General features: G+C 40.1%; 1 protein-coding gene across 1 annotated transcript in view; it reads right to left on the bottom strand.

Moving 5' to 3' along the window:
• The window catches only part of LOC104513503 (chromosome unknown open reading frame, human C12orf40), a gene marked incomplete at its 3' end in the record, with an annotated part of 17,165 nt that extends 355 nt beyond the window's left edge, over nucleotides 1-16,810 (bottom strand). The window contains 13 exon segments of the mRNA XM_010156880.1: nucleotides 7-104; nucleotides 719-801; nucleotides 1,972-2,038; nucleotides 2,580-2,636; nucleotides 3,303-3,379; nucleotides 3,604-4,124; nucleotides 6,772-6,878; nucleotides 9,496-9,696; nucleotides 11,455-11,521; nucleotides 12,030-12,162; nucleotides 12,918-13,053; nucleotides 15,138-15,177; nucleotides 16,788-16,810. Of these exon segments, the coding sequence (XP_010155182.1) occupies nucleotides 7-104; nucleotides 719-801; nucleotides 1,972-2,038; nucleotides 2,580-2,636; nucleotides 3,303-3,379; nucleotides 3,604-4,124; nucleotides 6,772-6,878; nucleotides 9,496-9,696; nucleotides 11,455-11,521; nucleotides 12,030-12,162; nucleotides 12,918-13,053; nucleotides 15,138-15,177; nucleotides 16,788-16,810 (1,610 nt within the window).
• Nucleotides 16,811-17,454: the final 644 nt, after the last annotated feature.

Consider the following 17,454-nt stretch of genomic DNA (forward strand, 5'->3'; position numbering starts at 1 on the left):
GGGGGCTCTGTGCTTGCTGAGCCTGAGACCAGGTTGGCATCATCTCTCCTCACGGACTGCTCAGGCAGAGAGTTTTTCTTCTTGGCTGCGTCTTCCTCTTCAGACTGTTTGAACAGAATTGTGTGAATTCAGCTGTTAAAATAGCTCAATAACTGAGGGCAAAGTTAATGACTACCTAATAACTAAGTTAATGAATTAAACAGGAAGGCCAGAACAGTCTGGTTTGGGTGGTTTGGGCTTTTTTTCAGTCCTTCCCCAGGGGTGTGCTCCGGGCCTTCACTGAAGAGAAGGTGGGTAGGGTGGACCTTCACCCTCTCACAGAATTTATCTTCTAACATTGTGGCATTTTTATGTTCTAGAACGACTGAAAACACTGAAAACAACTGAAAAGTGTGTCAAATCCTCCTGCCTCACAGGCATATGACATAAGGCAGCTATACACCAAGGAAGGGAGCAGAAGCTTGCTTAGCATCTTCCCGCAGTCACGCTACTGCAATTCCACAAGGCCTGGAATTTCCAAGAGACCAGACCACATGTCTGTTAAATTACATAGGAAAACATACAGCTAATCATTTCCTTGTCTTCCTCACCCACAAAGTCGCCTTGTACAAAACCAAACCCTAAGTAAGATTCCAGCCACATCCACGCTGAGATACACCCAGGCGTGCAGACGCCATTCAAACGAACCCCTGCGAACCCATAACGGGGCAGTACTCGCCGTGTTGGGACTAGAACTGAAACAGCTCTCTGTCTGCTTGGGAGAGTAACTGGGAGACTGGCTGCTGAGTGATGACTCTGCGTCTGAAAAATGAGAAGGAAGATTGCTCACCAAAAATTCCCCAAACATCCAACTCTCCAGTACAGCAGATGGAATCACACATTGCTACTTATGCAGTTTTAAGGTGCTGTTTAATGCATAAAGTGTTAGCAAGGTAAATCTAGGTCTTGGCAATTGCCAGTTCTTCTCTCAGGGCAACAGATGTGACAGGACGCACGAGACAGGTTCCCCAAAGCTTCAGCTGTGCCTGTGCCCGCAGCAGAACTGCGCTACCCAAAAGCAAGGTCAGGTTAATACAGCTGAGAGCAACCTGCTCTAGTTAAAGATGTCACTGCTTGTTGCACAGGGGGTGGTTGGACTAAATGACCTTTAAAAGTACCTTCCAATCCAAACCATTCTGTCATTCTGTGAAAAGGAGGAAGGAGTCTGCAGAGCAGGAGTCTGCAGAGCACCCCCAGCACGTGCTGGCTGCCACACAAGCTGCATGGGCTTACGGCCGTGTTGTTCGGGTGGAGGCCTTTGGGAGCTCTTCTGCTCTGAAATGCAGCCAGCACCGCTGACGCCTGCAGCTACTGAGGGAGCAAAAGGGAAGTGGGAGCTCCCTGCTGACTCCCCTCACCCTGTGCACAGTGAAACGACAGCGTGTAGTCTCGTGGAAGAGAATGAGGACTAGTAGAGACAAGACGAGTAAAATGGCAGATGTCAAACATCTAATGAAGATACTAATTAATAGAGAAAACATATCCAAGATTTTTCCAACCAACAGAGGGCTGCAGGAATAGAAAGAAAGAAAATGACTGGCATTTACTGGGCGTTTTACTACATGGTGATGTTGGTAAACTTGAGTTGTGGTGTTCAGATTAATACCCTGGGCCTCTCTCGTGGATTTTTATTTTCAGTTTAGGGGACAACTTTGGAGGAAATGGGACAGTGAAAAGTAAGTGTGTAATGCTCACCAGAGAGAAGTTAACCTGGATTTGTCTCTTCAAGGAGAAGCAAATAGAGATAGTTATTAGATACCTGGCAATGCCAGTCTTTATACAGTGCTGCGTGAATCAAAAATACAACTCTTATCAAACCTAACATTCTAAAAAGATCAAATCACTTCTCCCTGTCTTTAAAAGTAACAGTTTCAGTTTCACATGTAGAGAAAAATCTGATTTTTTACTTAATAATTTAAAAATGGTACTAACCCTTCTCCATCTTGTGAAGATCTGAACTCATTCCAGACTTATACTCTCTCTCTTGTGCTGGTGTGAACTTTTAAAAAACAAGTCAGTGTTAACAGCGAGGGTTCAGCTGGATCAGCACCTCAGGTTGAGTGAGGAACATTCAGTTTCTGTATTACACCAAGGAGCCATTGCACTGTACCAGGAATTATAAGGTAGAAAACCCCTGAGCAATAGTGATGTATCTAGGTGACTTCTATGGGCAAAATACATGAAAGATTCTCTGCATGCATATTGGCATCAAGTTCCTTTCTAGCACTGAAGCGTCCTGCACATAATGTCTGGGCACTGCCTGCAGCATCTGATCCTGAGGGTTAATGGGTAACTTCATCAGCTCAGGCGAGAATCGAACCATGTAAATCGTGGACCAGAAAGAGCTGTCTCTCTGAGCCGCTTTTACCCAGAAACTGTTCTTTTTGGCTGCCCTACATAAACCAGGAGGGAAAAGAAGCTTCCACAGAAGTTAAAGAAGCTACATTCAGTATGATATGGTTAGGAACATTCCTTCTCCACCTCAAGTGAATGGTGCAAACAGTAGGTTTCACAAAAAATATGTCTCTTGAAGAAGTTACCTCTTCAAATCCGAAGAGCTGGTTCTGTCTCCAGACTGATAGTTTCACAGACTTGTCCTCACTGAGGGATGAAAACACAGAGTTCTCAGGTAAGTGACTTCCCCTCCTGTACTTTCATTTTCATACTGAATTAAAGTCACTACTGCTGAGTTTTTTGACTTCAATTTTATCTTTAATAATCATAAAATGCTTCTCACTTTTGTGACCATTGAACTTACTGCTGAACACAAGAACTTGTTTTTCACAAACTTCACTTCTGTTGCAATGCAAAACGTAACACAGGAGAGGTCAGAAGATAGTGCTGCTTTGTAAAACGGAAGGTGTTATGGGTCAGTCTGTGGTAAAACCTCTTTTGTAAGATGTGGGGCACTCACAGACGCTAACTGTAGCCCAAGGGAAGGCACTAACTTCCTCTGTAGTCAAGTGGAAGAAGACAGGGTCTTTTAGAGGGCAAGTCAGAGCAACAGCTGAACTTCAGGGACTCAAAGTTGTCCCATCAATCAGTCTTTCTCTGTATTTATTAAAGGCAGATGAACAATGCTATAAAGGGCTTAGTTGCACATAAGTCTATTCACAATATTCACTACTATTTTCACTGGGAAAACTTGGGGCCTCGGTAACACCATTTAGCATTTTGCCTTTATGTCCTCTTTTAGCAGGATTTCTCCAGTTCAGCATGGTCTCTGCAGTTATCACTGGTTAATAGACTGATTTCTATGGCACTCACCTTTTTCTTCTTGAATTGTTCTGCACATTCTCCTTTAAATTAATCTGCTGATCAGGGTGATAAGCAAATGTCTCTAAAATGAAAAAAGTCAACCTTGATTTTAAAATGCAATAGCATAAATGCAATTTGAAAACAAATGCTTCTATCAACATTTTAAAGTAATTTAAATAATTGTCTTTAAAATTAAATTCATGCATTCTGAAGAATCATGATGTTTTTGGTCAAGGTTATAAAAACATACGTCCTTAAAAGAAGAAAAAACCCCAGAATATATGCCCTTAAAATATTGACACGCACCAATTTTTTCAAGGTTTGCAGGTTTCTCTTTCTTTTCAGAGAGGATGGAGTAGTGCTGTCCCTCATAACAGTCCTGCAGGTGGCTTTTATGAAGTCCACTGGTTTTCTTGTAGCTTGCACTTGGGGCACTGTTAAACAGAACCTCCTCTGGAGCTGTGAAAATGCCTTCAAGGTGTCTGCCTGCAGAACATCTTTTTGCCTCTCTAGTATCATAAGGATCATAAGGATAATTGCTGTTGGCCATTTGATTTTTATCATCAGGATCAACAAAAAAAAAGGCAGTACTGCTTTGGTTAGCAAAAGGATTTAAATAATCCTTTGTGGAAGGATTATTATGGATAGGTTGTCTCTCATCTTCAAACAGTGCCAGAAAAGAACAATCACTTCCATCTTGGGGAGATTCCAGTTGTGCAGTTTCTTTCACAACATCAAACAATGCTTCTTTAATTCCTTCACTGTTTTCTGATTCGTTACAGGTCATTATCATTAGATTTCTCCTGGCAGAATTCATACAGTCTTGCCTGGGGGTGAGGGGTGAGGTGGAGGGTAGAAAAGAAAAAATAGTTTGCTCAGTACATAAATAAGCAAAATACTAACTGCTAACACAACAGATTATGATCACTTGATGATAAAAATCTCAAAGACTTTACTGCTCATTGCACTTGCTATTGTCCCAAATGTACACTATTTTCACTGCAAAAGCGTCCTGTATTTTATTTACACTCTATAATAAGGTTGATTTAAAAGGGGTTCTGTTTCACGATGTCTCCAAAAATGCCAAGACACGGAGCACATCCTCCTGAGCTGGGAACTGTGATTTATAAAATCAGCCACAGTATGTCACTGCTGCTCCACCAGCTGACCAGAGCGGCCACCGCATTAAAAAAAAAAAAAAAAAAAAAAAAAAAAAAAAAAAAAAAAAAAAAAGAAAAAAAAGGAAAAAAAGGAAAAAAAATAGGAAGACTGCTTCTTCCGTTCATAAAAACAGTTTGTCCTTCCAGACTACAGTTCTCTCCTGTACTGAAAGCCCATAATAAACTCTGTGTAGTGCTTATTTCCTGGTCTCTTTAGGAAGGGACTTCCCTTTGTACCTGAAATCAGCAAACCTAATTCAGCACAGAATTTTTCTATTCCACTGCCAGGAGGCCAGCCAGACATGTTGTTCTGCCCATACTCCCCTACCCCACCTCCGATAGTGGTGATGTTGAAGATGCTATCATCTAGCCTCCTTAGCACGAAAGTTATCGTGCTGCCACGTACTTGGCTCTTAATCTAACAGCTTTGCTGCTTTCTTCTAGGTTTGACCTGCTGACTGACCTTTCAGAAAATCTGAGCAAAAGGTTGAGAAGCTTCTGAAGCTCAGAGCACTGGCAAAGCAAGCCATTCAAAAAATGCCCTTTCTTTTAAAAAAATTGGAGCAATGCTAACAATGGAACTTGAAACCTGTAATGTAGTACAGGAAACTCTTACTAGAGAAAAATTCTGCAGTTTTGATCAGCAAATACTTGAAACTGGATAAAGAACCTGGAGAACTTAAATGAGAAAGCAGTGTCCTCTGCTTATGCACTGCCCCAGAAAACAGTGTTAAAAGGCTAAACACACTGGAGTTTGTTTCTGGAGAAACTTGGACGGACCTATGTGAGGAAGGTAAAATTTTGTGAAGCAATTCAGAGGCTGCTTTTTCACTCCAGCTGAACGTTTTGCGATGTTAAGTAAAAGTTAATAGTAGGTGAGGAAATAGCTAGGCACTATTCAGAGTGAAAGACATCTGCTATTTTTACAAGACACCTAAAAAAATTAGTTAATATTTAATGATCTTGAGGTGCCCCAGCTCTCAGATGTATACACATTGATTACATCATCAGTGTGTTACATGAAATGACTGTATAAGTTTATATTCTACTTTTCACACACAGCAAAAGAAACTCCCTTCCCAGGAGAACTGCCAGCTCTTGAGGTGTAGGAAATTGTGGCTCTAACGGATGCAAACAAAACAAGGATGGTACAAAGAAATGGATTTGAAGAACAGTTGCAAAGGAGACGTAGATAGTGAGCCACGAATGGGCAGAGGACTAAGGGAGGTGCCATAAGCAGACCCTGAAGTCCAGTGGAGAAATGAATGTGGAAATGTAGGCAAGATATGGTCACATATGGCTTTAATGTGAAGATACTCATTGGGGAATCACCAAGATATTCAGCAAGGTGAATGTTATCTTCATGTTAGGTTTGCATGAGAAAGCCAGGAGAAGCAAGGAAGAGAAAGTTCAGGTGGCTAAGACTGGAAGCTGATGTGTTTATCTAGTTATCATGTGGTCAGTGAGCTTATCAGTCACTTGACTCACCAGGCAAACAGGCGGCAGGTACTTCAGGAACAGCAAAATAATGTATGGCCTTTTTATGGCTCTTTCCAGCCAAAGCTAGAGACTGACAGGAACTTTCTACCAGACAGCAGACTTACAGAATGAAAAGAGTAAAGGAAGATTAGCCCTGTAAGACCCCTAGATCCAAGGCAAGAACCTCTGGAAATAAAGTGAAATAAGATGTTCACTATAAATGAGTCTGACTCTAAATCGTCTATGATTAAAATATTTTAATCAGTACATAAAAAAAGAAATATATTCTAGATTTCTGTCCATTCTTTTTCTTTTTTTTAAAAAGTGTATATTCTCATAGAAGTATTACTGAACCAATTCTAAAAATAAAGCTATAGTAGGATGACATATGAAAGAGAAGGGGAAAAAAAGCTTTGCTCCTGAAAACCCAAATGTAAACAATGTAGGTGGAGGAGTTGCTACAGCGCCAATGTCACCACAAAAGGACTTGTTAACAGTGACCAGAACTAATGAGCCCCAGGGCAGCTACCCTCCATGTGGCCTCTTAATAAATCCGTGCTTTTCACTCCAGGTGAATTCAGTAGCACCATCGTATTTGTGATGTTGCAAAAAATAGATCATGGTTCCAAGGCCTACCTAAAATTCACATTTTGCTGCCTTTCAGCAAATTTAAATAGCTCAGTATGTTAAGTCTTTCCATTTAATTTCAATTTCTATTTGAAAAGCACCAAAAATCAGTGAAAAATCAAGTAGCAGTAAGTTTCAGATTATCTTAGCATTTTTCTTACTTCAACTTGACTGCTATTTCTCTCTTTAATATAAAATCAGTGCCTACCTATGCAGTGGCTTAAACAGTTCCTGAGGCAGTGTATCAGACTTCCTGAAAACATACTGGCTTGGAGGTTTTGTAATCCAAGGGTCTTGATCAGAACTAGTTCCTGGCTGAGAAGACAATAGAAGCTGTCAAACTCGGAATATATGTAATAGTTGTAGTGTTTTAAACTTTAAAGTTGGGTTTGCAAACAATATACATGTTTCCCACTATTTTTACTTCTTTTTATCTTTACAGAAGAAGCCAAAACCTCCTTACAGCCCAGCAGAGTTCTGTATAACTCATACTTTTCCCTTTTTGTGCAGCACTGTCAATGTCCAAAATGTCCTTTTAGCAGTATTTTTTTCCTGTGCCTCCGGCTCTGTCCTGTCTGTAACTCCGTTTAGGCAGTGGAAGACAGCAGTTATTTCACCCCACACCCTCACAGCCTTCTCTTTCCTGGGCTATGAAAGCCCTCTTTTCTCAGTCTCTCCACAGGCTCCAATCCCCTAACAATTTTTGTGGCCCTTCACTGGTCTTGCTACAGTTTGTTGATCTCTCCCCTATACTGGGGGTCCCAAAACTGGACAGTTTTTCAGATGTGTTCTCACACAGGCTGCTCAGAGGGAAATCGTCGCTGGCCTTTGACTCCAGGGTACGCTCTATCTAAGACAGCCCACTATGTAGTTGGCCTTCGCTGTGTGGGGTTATTTCTCCCGAGGTGCAGGGCTTCGTATTGCTCTGTGTTAAACCCTGTGAAGTTCCCGGTGGCCTTCTGCTTGTCAAGACCCCTCTGGGTAGCAGCCCTGCTACTGTAAAGATCACTCTGCTGATCCGGTGTCCATGCGTCATGAACGTGCTGAGTGTGCACTCCATCCCATTGCCCAACTCTCTGATGAAGCTGCACTGGACTTTGTATTGATCTCTGGGGTTGCCTGACATTACTGACCTGTTGCCAATTAGACTTTAGCCCACAGGCAACTACTTTGAACACAGTGGTAACAGCCAGTTTTTTACCCATCTTATTGTCCACTCATTTGTTTCATACATCCCCTCTTTGGCTGAGAGGACCACATTGGAAACCTCATCAAAATCCCTCCTAAAGTCAAGGTAAATAATGTCTGCTGCTCTCCCTTATTCATAAGAGCAAGTCATTTCATTACAGAAGGCAATCAGGTTCATCGGGCACAGTATGCTCTTGGAAAATCCATGCTGGCTGTTCCCAGTCACCTTCTTGTTCTTCATGTACCTTGAAATTGACCCTGGCAGGTCTGGTTCCATAATCCTTTCAGGGACAGAGGCAAGATGATACTTCCCCAGATCGCGCTTACGTTTTTGCAGATGGGCATAACATCTGTGTGTTTCTTGTCACTGAGAAGCCTCCCTGATCACCACAGCCTTACAAAGATGCTAGACATCTTCTCTGCAGTGGTGTCATCCAACTCCCTCAATACACTTGGATGCACCCTGTCCAGTCCCCATGCATCTGTTTATGTCCAGCTTACTAAAGATTCCCTTAGTTGTTCCTTCACTACTGTTTTGTATCACTCTCCCCTAAACTCTGTATTGAGCTTGAAGATGTGCCAGAGAGCAGACCTTGCTAGAAAAGCCTGAAGCAAAGTAGGCCTTGAGTGTGCCTCACTGTCCTTTGTCACTAGGTTGACCCTATTTAGCAGAGGACAGCATTTTCCTTGGTTTCCTTAGGCGGATGACATACCTGTAGAAGTCCTCCTTGCTGCCCTTCTCACCCCTGGTGAGCTTCAGCTCTGGCCATCCCCATGCCACCCGTCCAAGCTCAGAGGATGCTTCTGCATTCTTCCTGAGTGGCCCACCCCTCCTTCCACACTTCCTTTTTGCATTTAAGCTCAGTCAGGAGATCCCTGATTCAGCCAAACTGCCCTCCAGACCTACTCATTCTCTTCCACACTGAGGAGCGCTGTCCTTGTGTTTTGAAAACATCTTGCTTGGGCTCATTTGTCCTTCAGCTCCCTGTGGGTTTTGGCCTATCCGTTCCCTGAACAACCCAAGATCTCCCCTTCTGAAGGCCCGAAGTTCTCCTTCCTCACCTCAAGATTTCAAAATACCACTGGAGATACATGTAGAATTTGTTTTATGATTTTCAATAAATAATATATTATCTAAAAATAAAGCATATTATGAGAGGCCCCTTATATTTGCTATTATTTTTCTGAGGATGATTCTTTTAAGAATCCCAAAGCTAACAAAAATAAAAAATCAGTAACTTGCCTCAGAACAAATAACTTTCAATCATTTCTTAACCTTAGCTTGAGTTAAACAGCAGGCTGTTCTCTCTCCTTTTAAGAGCACTGAGAATACTGTAAGAACTGTTACTCACTGAGACACTGCATGATTATGAATTAGGTCATGGAGATCACCTGGGATCACACAATACCCAGTTATACTGATTGTACATTTAAGAAAGCTGTATTTATAACTAATACATTTCAGCTTTCTTTAACCACCTTTACAAGCCAGAAACAGCAGAAAGCCAGCACTATGTGGCTAACTCTTTCTGCAGGTTATCAGTGGTACTGAGAGCTCAGTGAACAAAAGCTTGTTAAGCCTATTTCATAACATTAAAAGAAATATATCTGTATATATGGAATATTCATTGCCACCAGCCTACAAGAAATGCTGATCATTCATAATTATCTTCACCATTACACTAATTCTACACTCCAAATAAAGGAGTTTAAAATAATTCTACGGACATGAGAAATATCAAACCTGGTTTCGCAGCTTCTCCTCATAGGTTTGCTCCCAAGTGTTGTCCATTAGGTTTGGGTTGAAATTTTTTTCGGACAACTGTGTAGAGTTAGAGGACCAGAAAACAGAATAGGACAATGGGGAGGCACTAAAAGCTCTTGCTACATTGCCTTCCTGTTCCATCCTAGAGCCAGCATATGTTAATTCTGTTACTTGTGATAACTAGACAAAACATAACAGAGACATTTTATTTATCTAAAACTGTTTTGATGTAAGCGTGGAGTTCAAAGTAATCAAACCTTTCTATATCTTTTACATCTCTGCACGTATACCACATGCAAGAGACAATTTTCATGTATTCTGTTATGATTCTTTAGTAAAAACCTAAAGTAATAAGAGTTTATCTCAGGGAAACAAGTAAGACCTTACTTAAGCTGAAGCATGAACACAAATGTTATCCTGAGGAGAGATGGATGTTAATAGATTTTTAGCTTTAGATGTGTAGGTAAATGATCTGCTGAGTTGGTTCTTAAGTAGTAAAATGAAAAACATTTTACTCTGTTGAGGAAAGAACTCCAGCATGTTGGGAGACCAACAATGCTACCTCGAGGAGATCACAACAGAAGGAGAAATCTGAAGGCAAAACTTGTGAAATACCACTGTATCCACACCGACATGGGAGCAATGCCTGTGATCCAGCTCATCCAGTGAAAGCAGCACAAACTACCAATGGAGTGCCAAAGCATTAATTACACAAAAATCTTTGTACCATAAAACTGTAAGTTTCCAAAGAGCTGAAAATTGTGGGGTTTATAGCCCCTCTTTCTGCTTAATAAAGTGGCTATTTCTTAATTACTTAAATTGGCTATAATTCAACTTATGAAGAGTTTAAAAACAGTTCTTTGCAACATATAGGCCTTAGACTTTACTTTTTCATCCATACATTAAATTAGCTTTCTGTTTGTGCACATTGAATCATCGTGTGTTTTCAAGAACTGATGCAAATCTGTCCATACAAGTGGAGGTTGAGGAGAAACTTAGCTATCATTTTCATTGTTGTTTCTGGGCACATTAAATCTAAAATATGCCCTCTCTGTCTTCAAGAAACAGATGAAAGAGAGTCATAAGGGAAGTCTGACTTCATGTGATAACCAAAAAAGTAGTGGCAGCTCATGGTGATCTTGCCTGAAACGCATTAGGCAGCTAAACTTTTCACCCATACTAAGTAATACTTCTTGACTCAAAAGAAAGGAAATTCTAACACTAGAAACACATCTGTCTTTCTCACTCTAGCAAAACAGGCAACATGAAGGGGCCAAGAACATACAGAATAACACAGTGAAAGAATCTTTTCCTCAGAGTCTGTTCTGATACAAATAGCAGAAGTCAGTGGCGCTGTATTATCAAGCAAGTCTGAGTAACCTAAACTGTGTCTTCTAATAGACTTACTAACTTGGGGTTTTTTTTGTTGGTTGTTTTTTTACGCAGCAGTGGGGTGGGTCATGAAAAAAGGCCTAAATTCCATCCAGAGAATGTTTTTCACTGTAACTAACCTCAGTGAGTGTATGAATTTCCCAATTGTAGCCACTGAGATTTGTATTAGGTTCCTCTTAAAGACTCACCTCTGCCTATGCTTCTCATATTTCATCATTTCACATTTCTGCATATTGTTTTTAATTTACCTGCTGTTGGCCTCAGTCTCCCATAATCTCTATACTTTGTGACTAGCTTGGAATGCAGATATTCCTAAGTATTTTGAAAAATGCCTGAAACAAGGTAAGCCTTTCAAGAAATACATAAGAAATAGCAGAAACAAATATGAAATATGACTGGCAAATAACAGGCTAGTATAGCCTTAAAGAGGAAGGCTTCACACATTTCAGTATCCATGAGATTTTGTTACACTTTGAAAAATCACTTATAAATACAGCCATCGCTGCATATTTTTAGCTTTACATCAGTGAGAATAAACTTACTTACATTATGCTGGTATTTTACTTTCTCTGAGAGATGCTGCCTTCTGCTGTCCAATACTTGCTTTTGTAACCTTGCAAAATGAATAAAAACAGCCTTTGAAATACAGGATACAAGATCTATATGATTAAAAACATTCTGAGTATTAATTTCAAAATAATTTAAGAATATTTTTTCACACATCCTAAAAAGGCCTGAATCTTAAGCAGTTCTGAGCAGCCAGTGTGGGCGTTTGTCACTGCAGGGTGTCTGAAGTTGGATGGGAAAAGAGTGTAAGTGGAAAATGGTGCTTGAATAGCCTGCTCTGTGAGATAAACATAGTCTATGTACCTGACATGAGTAAAAAACCTTTTTTTTTAAGATCTCTCAGCTTCATGTACAGTTTTTTATTTAGCATACGTTTACACAGTCTCTCATAGTAAGAGTATCACTGGAATGCCAGGAGTGATTGTGAAACTTCTTCATCTTAGAATTGTATATTTATGTTCACTTAATACAGTACTTAATTACAGATATCAGACCATCATGAAAGCCCTTTTTCAGAACTTACAGCTTAACTACTGCCTATTTTATCCATGTACCTGTTCTGGAGGTCCTCTAAGTTTGACGCGTGTTGTGTACGCACTGGTGACCTGGGAAGGTCTATGTTGTGCCTCCTGACAGGTATTTTTACATCTTCAGTGATATCAATGTGGACTGGCTTCCTCATGTTCCCTACAATGAAAGTATTTGGAATGTCAGTGCTGGGCGTGGAGAAAGTTTTGAGCTTCCTGAATTTTCAGTAGAGTATAAAAGCTGTTGGTTTAGGTTTCTTAATCAATTCAAAGACATATGGTTTTGCTTTCTTTGTTACTAGCAAAGCAAGGATTCTATTCTAAATGGCCTTAGAGTATAAAGTATTTCGGGTCAGCTGCTGTGTGTAGGCCCTGTTGCCCTCCGCAGTCACCTTCTGATATTCCTAAACACAGGACAAGAAATCCTCTCCAGTGTGGTTTATGAATATGTCACCGAGGATAAGTCAGGACTCAAGTTTTAGAGATGGTTTTTAAGAGCTTAATGATGAGTTTTAAGAAAGACCTTGTGTAGAATTGACAGACTATTCCAAATGCCCCCCAAAAGTTATGAAAAAAAGAAGTGGAATACAAATGGACCCATTCATTGGCAAAAAGAAAAAGAAATGGATATAGGATAAAATTAATGAATGGAATGAGGAAGGTGCATAAGTGTACAAGGCTTTAAGGGTGAAATAGGCAGTAGCCAAGGTTATTTGATTCCTCTTATCTCCTGACTTTTTATTCAATCATATTTTTAGTATTTACTTACAGTTTTTTTACTTTAAAAATAAAACACTTTTTTATTTCAGCATTAAGTTGTAAGTGGAAGAACAAGACCCAGAATAATAGCAGTAATAGGTAAGGATAACTGATTCTGTTAAATGTGAAGTCAGAACACTGTTAAACTAAACTCACCGGTGTTGCCTGTTTTGGTTGATATCTGGTTAACAACATATAGATTGAGGAGATCTAAACTGACTGATGAACTTTTAGGAGATGATACTCCCAGAAGCTTCATCTTTGATTTAAGTTTCTTCTTTTCAAAGAATTCCTGAATTTTTTAAAAGAAAGAATAAGTTTTTAACAGAAGCTTCAACAATGTGTTAGCAGCATATATAATTCTTTTGAAACTGGCATGCAAGACTCACTAAACTATTCCTAATAATGAAAGCACCTGATTAAATCTCTCTGAATTCTCACACCCAGATTAGTGTTATTTAGTTTACTTTTATTGCCTTGAAAAAGACTCCAAGTATAATTTGGTCATATTCAAAATAAATTATTGTTCTCTTGATACCAAAATCTTAGTCCTTAAAGACTCATGGCTCAAACTTTGTGTATGATGATTCAAAATATTTCTTCAAAATAAAATATATACCAAAATGCTGCATGGAAAAAGTCTTAAAAAAATTAAACTTGGCTTCTTAGGCTGTTTATAAGCTAGTACGCAAATAAATCAGCAAGATTACATATACATGGCCATCTATAAAGTCACAAGCAGGTTATTATTCGTCAAATTTGTCTTTCTTGACATGGAAAATAGTCTTGTGGTCAAAAAAAGGAAAGGGGAAAAAAAAGCAAAGCAGAAAAATGTCTAAGACTGGGACTTCAGAAAGGCTTTTTCTTTCAAGGAACAAAAAGAGATAAGACTGAGACTTTGAATATATCAGGCAGATAGTTCTGACAAATTTAGGAAAGAAAAATGTCCATTTTGTAGGAGACTATTAATAATCAGCTTAAAATCATTAGCATCAAGCACACCAGATTAATAAATCAAGAGAAAGATTTCTTTATTTTAACCACAAGAAGGGTATTAAAAACTGAAGGTTACGTCAAAACACAAAATAGCATTGGCTTTTCTTCTGAAAAGTGATTCCGCCTGTGATTGAAGGTTACAGGTAACTAATATACGAAACATGTCCATCAGTAACTCTTTTCCAGTATAATTTCTTGTATCTCGATCTTTGGCTTTCTTCAGGTAAATTCAGCCTGCGTATGAATCATAACTTCAAAATTCATATTGCTTTGGGTGCCACACCCCAAATATGTATCCATGGCCTTTCAATGTCCTGTGTATTTTCTTCCCATCACCTCTAAATTACTGTATTTTCTTTAATTGTGTAATAGCAATTACAAAATTACCTCTAAGATTAGTAATTATTTAGTATTAAATTATTAAATACAGCCCTGGTTTGGATCCTTTTCCATTTTCTCTCCTCCAACTGAAGCTAATTACATAGTTGTAACTATGTAATTATGTGGCTTAGACCAATAAAACCTTGAGAAAACAGGTATTTTAACTCACAGGCCTCCAGGAGACTGGGAAGGTGATGGGGGCAACAAGCTGCTGGTTGCTTCCACATTCCCTTAGGTAAAGGTTTTCATTTCAGAAATTGTCTCCATACTCTCAGCCTGTTTTTCCTATACTCCTGTATATGCCAGTGCATCTGCTCTGGGCATTGGGGGCCAGTGCATCTGCTCTGGGTATGGGTGGCCAGTGCATCTGCTCTGGTCATGGGGGGCGTACCACCTTGTGTGGTGGAACTTCCGTATACTGTCTGTTTTTTCCCAGCTACTGAGAAGAAAACTGACTTCTCCATGGTTATAACTGTCTTCTCTTCCTGTTTTCTTTCTCTTTCCTGTTTGAAATGTCTTCTGCTATGCCAGGGATAAATTTGAGTCTATTATTTCACTTTTCAGATTCAAAATACAAATAAGAAATGCCAGAATGAAGTTTTTCAATGAGCCTAGCATTCTTTTATGTGGCCCAGAAAAAGAGCTGTGTATCTGCGTGTTAGGCTAGCTGACCACGTGGTCGTCACTGTGAGGCTTCAAGCAATCCTGTGTGTCAGCACATACCAACAAAATATAGTAACAGAAGTAATTCAGTAAACCTTAAATTGAGCACATTCATTCATTCATTCATGCCTTCTCCTACTCTCCTTTCTGCTGGAATTCACTGTGGTAAACCCAGAAACAGATTTCTGCCCTAAAAGTTACAGTCAGGCAAACACATTACAAGTCTTACGCTAGAGTTTTGAGTCTCACGCCAAATTCTTTGAAAGCTTTTCCTAAGTGACTCAAATAAAGCATTTATGTAACAATATAAAATCCATGATGACTAGAACTGTTTACCTTTTGCTTTCTCCTTTCTTGCTTTAATATGATTCTGCTCCTGAAAGATGCAAATAATTATTGTTTTAAAGTATAATCTTGAGTCATGGCTTGAATTTCTCATCAATGGTATCGAGAATTTAGGACACAAATATTATGTTGTGTTGTGTTATGTTATGTTATGTTATGTTATAATAGATCAAACCTGTAGGTAGTGAAGTCAACCTATCTCTGTTGAAGTCACTTTGATCCGGGTTTACTCAGGTAAGGATAGGAGCACATTCTATCTTAGGGCTACCAAATACATTGAACATTCAGAAGGAAAAGCTTTTAGACATTTGAAATGTAATGCAACATTCCATCAATTCCTAATTTCTTAAAACATTATAATAAATCTTTGTCAACATACTAATTTCTTCTAATTTTCTCTGCCATACTGTGACATAGTTACAGAACCATATTAGCAAAGAAAACAAAGGTGTATAGTACAAGTGTCTACCTTTTGGGACTTTACAGAATATTGTGAACATTTTGTAAAAAGATAAGAAAAATAGATGGTCACTACAAGTTTTATCCAGCTTCTGTTGATTGTGCAATATAGGGGACAGTTATACCTTAAACTACATATCTCACTTGTTAAACATGGTCTTAAATTAGTTGCCTGCAGGACATGGTGCATAAAATTGGAGCTCTGGGTCACTGCTGTGAGCAGGATGAGCATGGCTGCAATCCTTGGGTCAATAAGATTAGGACTTTTTTTGGGAGTTATAAATAAGGAGTATCCCCTTGGAATTACTTTTCTTTCTTCTTTTATTTTCCTTTTTTTTTTAATGTGTTTCAACTTAGAACACACTTTCTAAACATATGCACATAACATTTACCCTTGCAGTGGGGTCCAGCAACAGATAGTTTTTCTGATGCTTAAAGTGCAAATTCCAGACTCACCTGAGGAATCCTGGCAGATAATTAACAGCAGCAGAAAGCAAAGGATGATTTGCTATTTGCTAAGTGAGTGCAATATTCCCACATGCTGCTTTTTCTTACAGACAGAATAGTATGACAGACAGCCATTTAGGACAAAGTTGGGGTGGTTGTGTGGGTTTTTTCAAACTGAAGCTCTCCCTTCCCCCTGCTTCACATAGGCAATTTTCACTATCCTCTTTTTGCTGGGAAGACTTCCAGAGAGGTAAGGCATTATTTTAGTTTAATTCTACAGAGTCAGGATGATATAAAGCTGTGTTTAGCAAAGCTACTTTCAAATGGCTGACAAAATCTGCAGGATTTAAATTTCTAGTGAATAGGCAGATGGCACAGCACCTAAAAAAATTATTATCCTTTTTTTTTAAAGTTACAACTTGGTGATTATTTTACTATTTCAGTGACTCTTGGTAAGTATACATGTTTTTCACCAAATGGTGATCACGCCGTTCACGAGGGCGTGAGGAAAGGCCCGGACGGGAAGGCCTTGCTCAGCCCCAGTCTGTGGAGATGTGGTAGGCCCTAAAGTGCCTCAGGCCTGTGTGGGAGGGGGGATGTCTGCCTCTCCTCACACAATCTGCTTCAGGAGAGGACACCAGGGCTGTCACACGCACCACAGCTGTGCCCCGTCTGTGAGGGGACGCTAGCTCCACATGGAGCCATTTCTAGCAACCTTGGAAGAGTTTCACTCACCGGCTGCCGCCGACCCAGTTCATTTTCTGCAGCTAAGGAAGAAGGGAGGGCTGCTGTGCGTGGTGCTAGGGATGGAGAGGGAAGGCAATGGCCACCACAGGGATGGTTTGCTGCCTCCTGGCAGGGCCATAAGGCCCTCCTGCAGACCCTCCTCCCTGGGAGTGTGGGGGCAGCTCTCTGCAGGCCCCCAGGCTGCCCAATGCTGGCAGAGAAGAGAGAGTGGGTGCTATGGGGGCAGACAGCAAAAGGAGACGGATGCAGAAAACCAAGCGGGGCAGGCAGATGTGGAGGAGGCAACGCTCTGGTGGCTACTTCCCTTCCTCTACCATTGGCATTTCCATACAGGCTGCTGCCAGAAGCTATTGACCTTTTGCAAGGAAATCACAAGCCTCTTGCTGTCCCCAGTGAATCAAATTCACAGTTATTGGAGTGGGTTACACAGCTGTTGATGTTCTGCCTTTCAGGCCCAGCTTGTCACTGCTAAAATCACAGTAATTTTTAGGGCAAGAGAGAAGCACCTCCCTTCCCATCCTGCTCTTCCTCGCGTATTTTAGGGGCAATGGGGGAAATACATGAGTATTTTCTACTAGTAGGTCTCGTTGCCCTTGGAGATGCCTGATGAGTTTTTGCACACGCATAGCGACAAACCCTCAGAAGGGACACAGGG

This window comes from Eurypyga helias, unplaced genomic scaffold (genome assembly GCF_000690775.1).
Source record: "Eurypyga helias isolate BGI_N326 unplaced genomic scaffold, ASM69077v1 scaffold46968, whole genome shotgun sequence".
Taxonomy (NCBI): Eukaryota; Metazoa; Chordata; class Aves; order Eurypygiformes; family Eurypygidae; genus Eurypyga; species Eurypyga helias.